This window comes from Alligator sinensis, unplaced genomic scaffold (assembly GCF_000455745.1).
Source record: "Alligator sinensis unplaced genomic scaffold, ASM45574v1 scaffold971_1, whole genome shotgun sequence".
Lineage (NCBI taxonomy): Eukaryota > Metazoa > Chordata > Crocodylia > Alligatoridae > Alligator > Alligator sinensis.
Window position 1 is genome coordinate 811238 of NW_005842559.1, and position 13522 is coordinate 824759.

Consider the following 13522-nt stretch of genomic DNA (forward strand, 5'->3'; position numbering starts at 1 on the left):
TTCTTTCCCTTCTTACCATTTTATTCCCTTCTATATCCTTTGCATTATCTAATCGTCACTCCCTTTCTCTCCCATCTTCTGATTTTTATTTATTTATTTATTAAAAAAAAAATTTTTTAAGGGAATCCTCCATTCTAGTACTATAGATTGTGTTCTGGTCTCTTGAAAAGTATTCTTCTTTTATTCATCCCTGGTGAGGTTTGCAATGCTGTATGACTGTACCTGTTCATTTTAAGAGACTAAGTAGGTATACCCCTTGAAAAATATTCTCAATAGCTTAAAGGCTGTACTGATTACAAATGGGCACTTATCACAAACCTTTAAGTCTGCCTACACAGAGAAGACACATTAATGTCAATGAGTTGGTGTCTTTACTTGTCTGTATTTTATTTGGTAGCTAAATAGCCACAAAAATTGATATACAGTTAATTAAATGTGTAATTTCCTTAACCGAATAAAAGAGTACTAGTCCCTGTTGGTTACTTGCTGGCTTCTTGGTAACAAGCAGCCCTTACCTGCATACTGGTTAAGTGCCTAGGAACCCTCTGCTAAATTGGTGAAATTGATGAGGAGCTCTCAGTTTCAAGGCTGCTTTTAAAAGGAATTTTTTTTTATAATTTTTTTGTGCAAATTTCTAGTTAGTCTAATAAAAGATATCACCTTTACTTGGCCATCACCTTTACTCATTTAAAAGCATAGGGTTCTCTGAGAAGGAAGGAACCCTAATGAGGTGTGAAAAGCTTAGCTCTGGCTCTTCCTATAGATGATGAGCACTATTTTCTTTAAGTTAGTGTAAGTGCATGCTCCAGGTAAGTATGTTGGCCAAGAACTGAAAAAAGGTTGTGCCCTTAAATGCAGTGTGCTGTATTTAGAAGCGTAACAAAAGAATTAACGCTTGCTCAGGGAAGTGATATGAAATAAAAATAAGTGCTGTAAACTGTGGTCTGATGGTCAACTTCTCTCATCCACATGGAGGATCTCAGCTTTGTGTTCTGTTGTTCCCTTGCATGGACAGTCTTTACAGGTTTTATAGTGCACATATAATGAGGCCAGTCAGTAGCAGATTGCTGTCCTGAATCTTCAAAAGAAGAACATTAGTCTTCATGTGCTGGTGGGACATTTGATGAGTCCAGCTATTTTTACATACAGGTGGCTAGCTACACCTGGAAGCAGCCATCTGCACATCCTCTTGGTAATAAAGGCTTGAACTTTCAAAGTGGCCTAAGGATGCTAGGTACCTGAATTTTGTTTGAAAATCAGTGGGAATTGTGCACCTACATCAGTTGGGTCCTTTATAAATTACAGTATATGTGTTCAAACTATAAGCAACTGTGAATACCTGTATTTCAAAATTAGGTTCTTAGTGCATATGTGTGCTTCTGTGCTCAGTGCTAACACTACTTTTGAAGGTTAACATAATTTTTATTCATTACCAGGAACTACCATGTGTTTTATTACCTCCTGGCAGGAGCGAGTGAGGAAGAAAGATCTGCATTCCACCTTAAACAACCTGAGGAGTATCATTACCTCAATCAGGTGGGAATAGATAGGCAGCTCTAGGGATGACAGCTTTTTTTAAAGGAGTTGCTTAATGTTTAGTTTTGGAATGGTGGACTGTTCTCTTTTAATGACATGCTGTTTTCTGTATTGATGATACTGAATGTGAATATAGAAAATAATCTAAGTGGTAGACTTTATGATCTCTGGCTTTTGGAGTCTATGATGGGAAATCAGTTTTTGCCCTTTTTCAAGTATTGGAAATGGGCTGATTTTGCTGCTACCTGCTTGCCTTCCCTTAAGCAAGGTATAGAAGAATAAAAATGCAAGCCATATAGTGAATAGAATCTTTTAAAGGGTTTATAGTAATCTTTTACCTGCTGCCTTATGAATGTTGTTACCAATTAATATTTGTCTTCTGTCTAGTTTTGTTTAGATAGAGATGTGTCCATCTCTTACCAGTGGGTCTGTAGGATATAAATGTCTTGCATGATGTAGTCATAATTTTTAACTTCATGGCTGTCTGGCAGCATGACTCTCTTGTAGCTTAACAATGCAACAAGCCTAATATAAACCAAATGTGGAAACTCTCATAAATTTTAAATGGGTGAGATACTGTGGAGTTACTCAGTTTGCACAACAGAAAACATAATTGACAGTAAAGATTTTGGGGTGTCTTTTGCCACTGATGTGTTACCAGGAAAGACATTAGGTCCCACAAATGCTAATGGAGTTTTGACATTAAAATCTTGCATGTCACTGGTTATTAGATCTCTTCACCTCCTTGTTCTGATTTGTCCTTTTGTTTCCTGAAGTTGAGATCACATGCAGTATAAATTAGTTTCTTCATTGGCTACTAATGAAGACTAATTTGCCTTTCTTAGATTTATAATTAGCGTTAAAGATGTAAACACAGTGTGCTGCAAGTAATCTGTTAAGCTTTTTAAAAAATGTAAAAGGTTGACTTCATAATATGGCATTAACTCTCCAGAAGTGTCATAACTTTTAAAGACCTTGAAAAAATCTATCAAAGTCAAAACACAATGTTATAATGATTACCTCCTACATCTAATGACATTAAGAATTTCACACCGTTGAATAAGCAAATAGGAAGTTAAAGCTTAAGGCATTTGCTCTATTAAATACTGTGTTGGTGCTTAAGTGTAGCAGAGGTTTGAGAATAGTGTATGTTCTTTATGCACCATCTGTGCTGCAATTTTGAAGCTTGAGAGAGCCAAGATACTTTTGGATAGAATGTTTTCTCACTTCCATTGGTTTTGTTGGATAGTCTTCATACCCTCATATTTTTGTAAAACAGCTTTTTCTATTTCATTCCTTTAATTTTTTCAAGGTAATAAAATAGAGGTCAAAACATTTAAAACTAAAAGTCAAAACAAAAGAGCCTAATGTGCTGGGTAAGTAAAAGGCAGAGATCTTTTCGATTAAAGCATCCATTTTTCATCCTTCCTTAAAGGAACATGGATATAAATAGAGTTGTATGGAGATTCCACATGCATCAGTTAATTATGGAAGCAGATTCTGTGCTTAGTTCAGCATGAATATTTGGTTTGACATGATTAGCTTAGATAGGTATATGGGTAGAGAGAGATTTTTACCAGTGTGGATCTATATGGAACTGGCTTATTTAGAATTATTAAGCATAGTATTTCAGGCCAGTGCCTTCCATCTATGGTGTAGCAACAACCTTCCAATGGTAACAATGAAAAATACAGAGAGATGGAAAATGGGAAGATGAGGATTGTTGAAGAAATGTATGGAAATATGAAAAGACAAAGTAACAGAATCAGCTTTCAACACTCATATTAACAGAAGAATTTCTTAAAGATGCCTTAGAATCCCCTACTGTGAAAGGGGATGAGAAGAGAGGACAGAGATTAGCAATTATTGACAGGAAAAAAAGGAAAGTTAATAAAGCAAAACTTTTATTTTTACCTATTTTTTTGCCCATGCGCCTCAGCCCACTGGGGTGAGCCAAATAAAACAGTATTTTGTGTTGAGTATGAGAGCTGGGGCATACTGGCAGAGTGATTAAGATGTCCTACCATATAACTCCAGAAGGCATGAGCTTGAAACCTCTCCAGCTCCTACCGAAGGCTGCCCCTCCACCTGCCCCTGTCAACCCAGCTGCAAATGGGTACCTGATTATTTAGTTTAGGGAGTCAGAAGTAGTCAGATATGCTGTTAGCTAAGTCCCCAAGTTGTGTGCCATTGCCTTATAGAAACTGGTGTGGTTTAGCCAGGTGGGCCATGTGGCTTAGCCTTATCTTGGCACTTAACTAAGGGGTGACAGTTAGATTACTTGAACAATAGATCCTCTAAACTTTGTAAATGTCCAGTATTCAAAGGGCCTTTCAGTTTGAGAAAAGAAATTAAAAAGCCATTTACAATTTCCTCTCAGGTCTGACTTGGCCTACCATTCAAATAAGTTTTTATTTAAATGTTCACATTGCAGTCTTACAAGGTACTGAATAATACCAGGGAGTATCCTCATTGAATCAGCACCTTGCAAGACTGGGTCCTTAATTAGTCTAATTTCCACAACAGAATGTATTGTGCCACATTTCTGCCCTGGGGCTGCTTTCTTCCTCCTGTGTTTGTTTAGTCCTAAGACTCTCCCATGTTTTCCCCTCTCCAGACAGTTTTTTCTAACCTCATCATTGTCTTTTTGGCCAAGAAGGACATTGAATGAATGCATAAATAAAGAAATATGGTCTTTTTTAGAAGGCCTTCAATGTAGCTTTATCATTGGTCATGGGAATCTGTTTTGGCAACATATATCACTTCTCAGAGCCTGTGGTAAAAGGAATGAAAATTAGACCTTGGTCTCCAGCTTAGCTGGGCAGATAACTCCTTAGGTAAACCAATGGCTCCCATTATGATAGATAAATTTGTATTTGTAATATCTTTACAAATTCTGCACATGTTCAGAGAATTAGAAGTTTAGATCAGAGTATGACAAATGTGGCAAATAATTCCTACAACCTCAAATACTTCCTTACATTTAAATTTTTTTTTTTCATGATTACATGCAAAATCCTTGCTGACTTTGCAAGTAACTTTGCATTGTTCCCATCTCAGATACCAGAGAGAGGGAGATGTTTGGTTTGAATGCTGTTTAACTCAATTTGCCTTGCTTTCAGATGACAAAGAAACCTCTCAGACAGAGCTGGGATGATTATTACTATGACTCTGAGCCGGTCAGTACAAGTACATGCGCATTCTGTGTTGCTGGTGTAGGGTGCTACTTTGCTCACTTGAATCTTGGCTACACCAAGGCACAGGGAGAAAGCAAAACTGAATTAATTTAAAACAGAACCACCAAAATATTACTCAGGTTTTCCCTTCATTGAGACTGCTTGCATCTTCATATTACATTGGAACAGATCTTTACAATGCTTTTTTTTTGGTCATTGTCATCTGGGAAGCGTTATCTAACAGATTAGATATAGTTTGGATATACCTACCTAATTTTAACCAATTATGTGTTAGATGACTTTATCCAAAGTGTAATACACTGCAGTAGGTTACTTAATAGATATTCTATAGTGTACACATTTATGGTAATGCAATATCTTGTATGTGAAAATAGAACAATATTTTAATTCAGTTTCAAAGAACTGCAAATCAAGGTTTTAAATAAACTACCACTGAAAGATTATCTGTTTGTTTTCTTGTCCATTCAGAATGGCGGCAGCAGCACATTTTTTATCCAATTTGTTGCACAAAAACAATATACTCAGTGTAAGAAAATGATCTTCGAATTTAATTTCAAGTGCGAACTGATCCTTATTTAAAATAGCTACGCTCATTTTATATGAAAGAAGACAGCTCAATAGCAACACCTTTCTAAATGTATATGACCAAAAAAAGAAAGAGTGAAGGGTTTTTTTTCCTGTATGCAATTAAGTGACATGACAGAGGCTCAGATTAGAAATACGCTTTTGGCTTGTGTGGCCTGTAGATGTGTCTTTGTGGTGTTCTTTGTCAGTTTTGTCTCGCATCTAAAAGCATGTTCCAAGTCTAATTGCATGATATTGTTGCTAATTCTCTGCTTTCTTAATGTCTACCAAACTTCTAGAAATGAATGGTATCGTATATCATTGTGTAGATAAATAGAGAAAAATGAAAACAAGACTTTTTCACCATGCACTGTCTCTACTGTTAAGTCTTTAAAAGTTTTAATATTAAATTAGTGTTCTGGAAAGAGAGAAATATCTTCTCCAAATAATATACTGCCAGTTCCAGAGAACTGTTGGATTCTAGCAATCAACTAATTGTATTCTAGGCCCCCTCTACACATTACATGTATTACAAAATTTAGCTGGTTAATTGTGCAATTAATTTAGACTAGCTACACATGCAAAGTAACCGTCACACCATAAAACGGTCCATCCAGTTATAAAGTTAGAGTTGGTAAATGTGTAATAACTTCATAGCTGGTTCCTATCCAGCTTTAATTTACACGTGTAGCAGGGTCTATGCCCCTGTGACGGGGGGTCCTGTCAGCTGACTGGGCTCTCAGCCGCAGAGGTGTATCATACGCCAGGGCAAGGAATCACACAGCTGCTAGGATGTTGATCCTGGGCTCCCCTTGCACCGGTAATAAGATGTGATAGGATCTGATGTTGGATCCCATAATTGTGCCTCCTGCCATACATGATTGTGTGGATCACACATCAGATCCTGTTATGCCTCTACCTGAAGGTCTACAGGGGCCCTAGAAAGCATAAGAGAGGCTGAATAAGATGTTCTCTTTACCTCCCAGCAGGGCTAGTAATGAACAATTTAATAAAACAAGCTGTTGCAGACCCAGAAAATTCAGCATTGCATTGCCCATTTTTGAGCAGCAAAATGTTGTTTATAATTACATGTTAGGTATTTCCTTAATTCTGTGTTTCTTTTTTTTCTCTTTTGTCAGTGTACTGGAATAACACTACAGAATAGAGAGAGAGTGAGTGCAAGTACACACGCACAGAATTCTTACTAACACAGCGCTTGTTCACTATTAGATATACATTCTGGAGTCTACCCTGTGACCTTGCTGGGACTACAGGGAATTAAAACTTAAAAAAAAAAAAAAAAAAGCACTCTATCATCATACTATGTGAAGAAGTGCATTATATTATTTTAACTTTTGAGTGGAAGTGTATGGATTGTCTCAACTTAATGTTAGTAAGCAGGGCACTTGGCCTGTCATGCCAAAGTTGAAAAAGCTAAGAAAGTAATTGCATAAACAGAATACTGATGACTGGATTGATTGGCGCACAGATGTTTGTTCTTTTCACATTTGTCTACCATAATAGTATGAATGTTCTGGATTTATAGATGTCCACTATGAAAAAAGAAGATAAACTGTGGCAACATACTGGAGATGAAATAGTGTACAGAGCGAGCATCTGCTTTTATGTAAATGATTTGCAAGAAGCCTTTCCATATGGGTTAACGAGCTTGGTAATTGTTATGTAAATTGTTAACCAAATTGCCTTTGGCTTTGGAGGTATTGCTTCTCAGTTAGCTGTGGTAGTTTCACTATTAACTTTTGCTTTAATTTCAAAGAGGTGAAATTGTGCAATAAGATTGTCCAGTGGAATGTAGGCATTTCAGTTTGTTTAGTGTTTTATTTTATTTTTTTTAAATACTCTTGCCACATCTCAGTCCTAGAAATTAAATGCATGTATTTGTCTGTGGCTTCCAAGTTCAGCACAGGCAGGATTAAAAAAGCTTCCTCAAATTATCTTCAAACATTATTTAGACAAAGAAATTTACCCTTGTTGGCTTATTGATTCCTTAATCTTTATTCCTTCATTTATTTATTATTTGTGTATTGGATCTGCCAACAGGAAGCCAATTCTCATACTGATTTTTTTTTTTTCTGATGCAGGCATTTGTTCATTAGATATTTGACTAAGTTTAACAGTTTACTTTATGCAGTTTACTAGCCAACCACTAGTTACTAATGACTTTTGGTTGCTATCACTCTTGGCCAAGATCAAACTGCTGTTGTAAAGGTGAAAGCCTTTGAATCCTATTTCTGACATATATGGAGTACAATGAGTTGGTCTCATTGCTTCTATTTTTTGATCTATTATGTTGAAGTTCACCATTTATTGAATTGGATATCAATGCATAAATCCATTGAGAACCTAAAAGGAATCTATCCGTTTGTGTTCAGGTATCAACTGAGTTCAGCACAAAAGTAGAAAATTCTAATGGAATGCAAATAGATTTTTCTAATTAAAAACTAAAACTTAAAGCCTGCCCATATTACTTTTTGCATTAGATTTTAAATCCACTGTTTAAACCCACTTACTGTTAATCGGTTATGTTTATAAATTCACTTTGTCACTATAATATTGTTTTGCTGATTGTTGTGCACAGGGCCGGTTGAAACCAATGTTAACAACCGTTTTCCAGATGAACAGGATTTATGACAATTAGGTTGAACATCACCCAGTTTTAGTTATGGAGAACCAGATACTCCACAGAATATTGCCTCATATGCCTGTATGTTTGGGTTGCTTATTGGAACTAAGATTTAAAATAAAGGTGCTTTTTTTAATGATAAATAGATATTAGTCCAAAACAATAATCCTGTTAAGTAACGTGGAGGAAAGAGGAAAGCCTTGTCTCCTTAAAGGAGAATTGTCAGTGAGTTGACTGTGAAAGTTTATCTGTATTTACCTACTGACAATGAAATTACAACTTCACGCTGTGTGTTGTAAGTGAGCATGAGACTATATGAGCTCCATGTACTAGTCATTGTCATGTGCCAATTTGATGCCAGTCTGGTGATATTTCCTGTGCTGGTCGTTTAGCCATTTTTGGTTTGTTTTTCAAAACTGCTCGTTCAAATTGTGTGCACGCTTAAACATTCAGGTAATATGATTTGCATGCAAATTATTAACACTGACGATACGTGCGCACAACTCTGACCTGTATTGGCAGTTAGCTTAATTGTAGATGCTGTTTTGAACAGACCTTTATTTTATGCACACTTAAACTATAAATTATACTAAGATTTCAAATTTCCTTTCATCTAGCATTTCCAGGGCACTAACTAAAAATAACTTGCATTCAAACGTCTTCACTATGCAGCAATCCAGAATTCATTATTCTAACCCCAGAAAATTAACCAGTTGATTTTAATTTTAAAAAATGCATTTGAGAGAAAGCTTTAAGTATTTTTTTTAATGGAATTCTTCACATTCTGTAAGGGGTGTCAGTCACATTAAGAAATTTGCTTATAGGAAATCAGTCTGTGAATCAGTGCATTAGCTATTTGCTCTGACTTTCTGTGTGGACACTTTTAGGCCATGTCTATAACTTCTTTGCCAAATCCAGGGGCACAGCTGAGAAACAAACCTGCCCCAATTCTTTCTGCTTTATATATACCCAGCAGTTAGGTGTATGGTTGCCAACTCTGACTGAAGCTATTCCGGGAGATTTTTTCCCCCACAACGTGACGTAATGTTATTAATTGTACTGTTCAAGCTGTTCACAATATAAATCTCCCAGATTGCTTTCAGTAGTCACTGGGTGATCGATGCCAATTCCAGTAGACTCCTGGCCAATCTGGGAGGGTTGGCAACCTTAGTTAGGGGGTGCAAAGGCTTAGAGCAGTTTTGGGCATGTGCCGTGAGACAGCCGGAGAGCAATGCTGGGGTGCTTGCTCAGGGCTGTTTTAAGCCACCTAATTGCTGAGCATGAGCAGTTAGGGCTTTTTCACATGAAGTAGTTCGCTCCATTTTCAAAGGCCCTCTTAATGTTCACTAGACATGCACAGGGGGAGCCAGTGAAGAGCAATCAATGTAGTGTAAATTTACACCCTAGCTTTACAGCACGCTAAATTCCTCATGTAGACAAGGCCTTCTCAAAGTGCTTGCTCAGTTAAAATTTCATAGCTGATTTGTTGTTTTAGAGAGACTTAAGGCAGGGTGGAAGAAAGGGCTTCTCTGTCTGAGGATATAATTCAAAATAGCTTTTATAGAATTAACTATTCCACACTATCTTTCTTTGTGTATGTTCTTATTTTGTATTGAAAGTACCTTGTTATGGTTTAGGTTAGGGAGTGGATCAAACTTAACTGCACAAAGTCATTCTTAGTGCACGGTGAGTTTGTCCACACAGGAGTTAGTACAGAATAGCTATAGTTAATTATTATTTATAATTAGTTGTATGTAAAATCCAGGCAGCAGACTGGAAATATTCTAGTCATTGATAGAAAAGCATGAAAAGTGCCAAATGGGATTTATGTAATGCTGGATTGTCCATCCACACACATTCTGGACTTCATTTTTATTAATTCTTCATCTTTGTGTTTGAATCAAACAGGATTGCTTCTCTGTTGAAGGGGAAGATTTGAAGCATGACTTTGAGCGCTTACAGCTGGCCATGGAGATGGTGGGGTTTCTTCCCAAGACTCGCAGGCAGTGAGTTCATCTTCCAGTTTAACAGCATGCATAATGAGCAAGAAAATATGTCTAATTTACAGCAATATGACTCTGTTGTGCCCAATGTAACTTAGATTGCTGATGTGACAGGGAGTAATGACATTTGACAATTCATATATTAAAGGAGTAAACATTATTTCAAGATGTAAGCAGAAGTGCATCTACTCTGTTTCTGTAGCAATCTGGTCTGTGCAAATTGGACATCTCTATGAAGCCAGCACCTTAAAAGTATTTTTGAACTGCTTGTGAATATAAGTGCCTAATTCTGCATGTCTTGAATTCAAATGATAATTCATTCAGAAATCCTGCCTCTGACCTTTTGTATATGTCTAATTTTTAACCTTTGGATTCAGATTGTGTGCAAATGTGGATCGTGTAGCAGGCTTTTTCTAGAAGCCTTGAGAAGACTGTGTTGAAACAGTTGACCCAAATCTGTTTGAAAATGTGCTCATCAATCTGGTCATAAAGCAATAAAGGAATGAGATGGCTGCCTTTATCAGGCTACAGAAAGTCCATCTAGTTTGGATAGGGTTTTCCTTTAGGAAAAACTGAAAAATTATCATCAGTGATTATCAAATTAACATAATAGGAACCATTGAAATATTATAGAAATCATGTAAGTGTGGGGAGGATGACAACTTTGTCTTGTTTTACTCTTAAATTGAATTAATTCCATTTGATACCTTGCTTATCACCCAATGTAAGTGATGATGTTTAACATTTACATTAACTGCAATCAGTTTATTTTAATGTTAATGTAACTTTTAAAAAGAGTTTTTTTCTGGGTCTAGGCAAAGTTAAACAAACAGCAAGCTTAAAAACCCTTGTCAATATGGTGTGCAACTTTGACCATCCTGTACATAGACCTTCCAACCTTCCAAATAACCATTTTTTACCCCAAGTATCAGAAAATAGTTGATGCTGTAAAGCTATTTTATCTCATGCTTCCTAAACAAGTGTGAAAACCACAGCATTGCCAAGAAAGGAAAGAAGGCTGTTATAGTCTTTGCCCCACCCCACCTCCATTCTCCCTCCCCCATAATACCCATGTTTGCAGAGAAACTCCTTGTTCATGTGCACATTCAGTCCTGTACCTGCATCTCTTAGACTGTGTTGGAATAACAAGTAGGTTCTCTGTTCTGGGTAGTAGTGTTGGCAGTGGCTGGCCCTTTTTTTAGGCCCCCAGTGGGAGGGCCCTGCCATATTTTGCAGCCCCTCAAAGTCATCAGCAAGGGTCAGGGCTGGAACACCCCAGTCACCCCCCCTCTCCCCCTGCGCCCTGGGTGGTTTACAGTACAGTTTGATGCCTGCAGAGCCGTCTGTTGTGGGGAGCAAATCGGGGCGACTGCACTGGGCCCCATGCTTTGGAGGGCCCTGCAGACAGTGCCATCGGCACATGCTGTGGGTACCATCACCCTGTGCAGCCACCGGCTTCGCGGTCCGGCCATTCCCCCTCCCCCCTGGCCCCGCAGGCTGATATGCCCCAGGTCCCACACACCCCCAGGGTTGGCTCTGGATGCACGTACTCAAACAGAGAAGACAATAGATTTGTACTTCATAAATACGGTGTTCCAGTCGACACAACTCCTTAGTACAACAGAAACGAACTACTGCTAAACTCTACCGCGTTGTTCTGATTATAAGTTGACATTTTTTCTTCGAGAACCATAAAATCACATTAGACTTACATGCAGGGTTGACCTATAGTCAGGCCCTAGACCTTTGTGATTGCAGTATTTGTGTACATGCAATAAAAATATCAAATCAGATTTTTTTCAATGAAGGTTTTATGATGATGTTTTTAGTCCATTTAACTGATTCTCCTGTGGGATTTTGGAAAGGCAGTAGGAGTTTGAGGACTTAATTTATAGCTATCAACTTATTTGGAAGAGAGAGAGTTTTTTTCTTAAAATTGAACCTGGAAATATGGGAGCATGTTATCTCCAAGGTTGACTTATAATCGGAACAATACAGTATTCAGTAGCTTCTTGTATTCTGTGCCTAGATGACTCCTTGTGCATCACACAGTGGGCTTGGTGATGAGATTTTTTTTTTTAGGGCTTGGTCTACACAGGGAAATTATAACACAGTAAGCTAGTAAACAATTAGAGCAAGTTTCCATCCATTAGGAGTGTCCATATGGAACATGTAGTACACTGTGGATTCACACACTAGCTTTTACTGCACAATAACTTCTCCACATAATATCTGTCATATGTGAACTCTGCAAAAAGCTGGGGAGTTGAATTGGCAGACAAGGTTCTTTGGGTAAATCTGATATCTTTTATTAGACCAACTAAATAGTTGGAAAACTTTTGCTTAGTAAGCTTTTGGGTTTAAAAACCCTTTGTCAGGCCGAGGAAGCATCTGCAGTTGGTGTGTGCTCTTCCTGGATGGAATGAATAGTAAGTAAAGAGGCCAGAGGCTGGTATGCATGCAAGAAAACAGTAGTTTATTAAACTTGTAAATAGATACGTATAGTTGTAATTTTCATGTTAATAAAGTGTTTCAAGTTAATAAAACATCTTCAGTGTTTAAAAGTAAAAGTAGTTGAGCTTTGTGGATTTGCTTTTTCCAAAAAAAGGGTAATAATATTAGGTTGAGACATCTATAAAGAAAACAAAGCAATTTAAAAAATGTGTCCTGTAAGAAGTGCCTGCTAAAACCAGCAGTAGGGTGCTCTGTTTGTTGTCCTAATAAATAATTAACGCTAATAGCTAATAGCACTCTTCGTATCTTGATCTCAAACCCTCAAAAAAGGAGGTCATTATCATGAGCCCTGTTTTACACTTACGGAAAGCAAGACACAAAGTGGTTGAAGTTGTCATGCCCAAGCAGGCAGTGGTGGAGCCAGAAATAACACCTGATTCCTGAATCCAGTGCCCTGTCCAGGCCTGAAGCCATGTTGTCTGCCCTGAGTTCCATATCAGATGTATCCAATTATAAACCTGAAAAGATTTGTTTAGTAACTACTGTCTCCGCAAATCCAACTAGGTAGTTGAAAGCCAATCTGGGTTTTTTCTTCATTGTGTTACATCTCCAACAGAAATTAACATCATACAATATTTAGTGTGGCACATTAAATGGATTAATCATTACCTGGTAGATCTCAAAACAGTTAATGAAGACTCATAATCAAAAAGGCATGTTCCTAGTGAGGTCCAGCAAGGATATAATTTTGACCCAATGCTATTCAGTATCTTTTTATCAATGGGGTAGAAGTTAAAAATAGGAAAGTATTTCTAGGGAAGTTTGTCATTAATATACAGATTGGTTAAGTAGCCATTAATATGTAGGGAAGGCTATTTATACAGAACATTCTCATTTGTTTTGTTCACTGGAGTTATTCAGATAATGAGGATTTTAATTCAGTTGTTCAGTGTCATTTATGCAGAAACAAACTGTAGATTAGCCAGGATGGGGGACTGTGAGCCTATTTTAAAACTGAACCAAAATTTACAGCCTCTACAGAAATGACTCTGTGAGAAGCTATAGCCTTTCGGGTGGAGAAAATTAAACCAACTGATTATAATAGCCTTAACATCGAATTCAGC

The 13522-nt window shown here is 37.3% G+C and overlaps 1 protein-coding gene across 7 annotated transcripts in view; it reads left to right on the top strand.

Moving 5' to 3' along the window:
- Positions 1 to 13522, top strand: part of MYO9A (myosin IXA) — a 320527-nt gene that overhangs the window by 111246 nt on the left and 195759 nt on the right. For 6 of the 7 annotated variants that reach the window (XM_025214001.1, XM_014524020.2, XM_014524018.2 and 3 more), the window contains 3 exons: positions 1437 to 1536; positions 4659 to 4715; positions 9850 to 9947. In XM_025214001.1, coding sequence (XP_025069786.1) covers positions 1437 to 1536; positions 4659 to 4715; positions 9850 to 9947 — 255 coding nt within the window. The remainder of the gene's footprint in view (positions 1 to 1436; positions 1537 to 4658; positions 4716 to 9849; positions 9948 to 13522) is intronic. The other variant, XM_025214004.1, reaches the window with a different exon arrangement.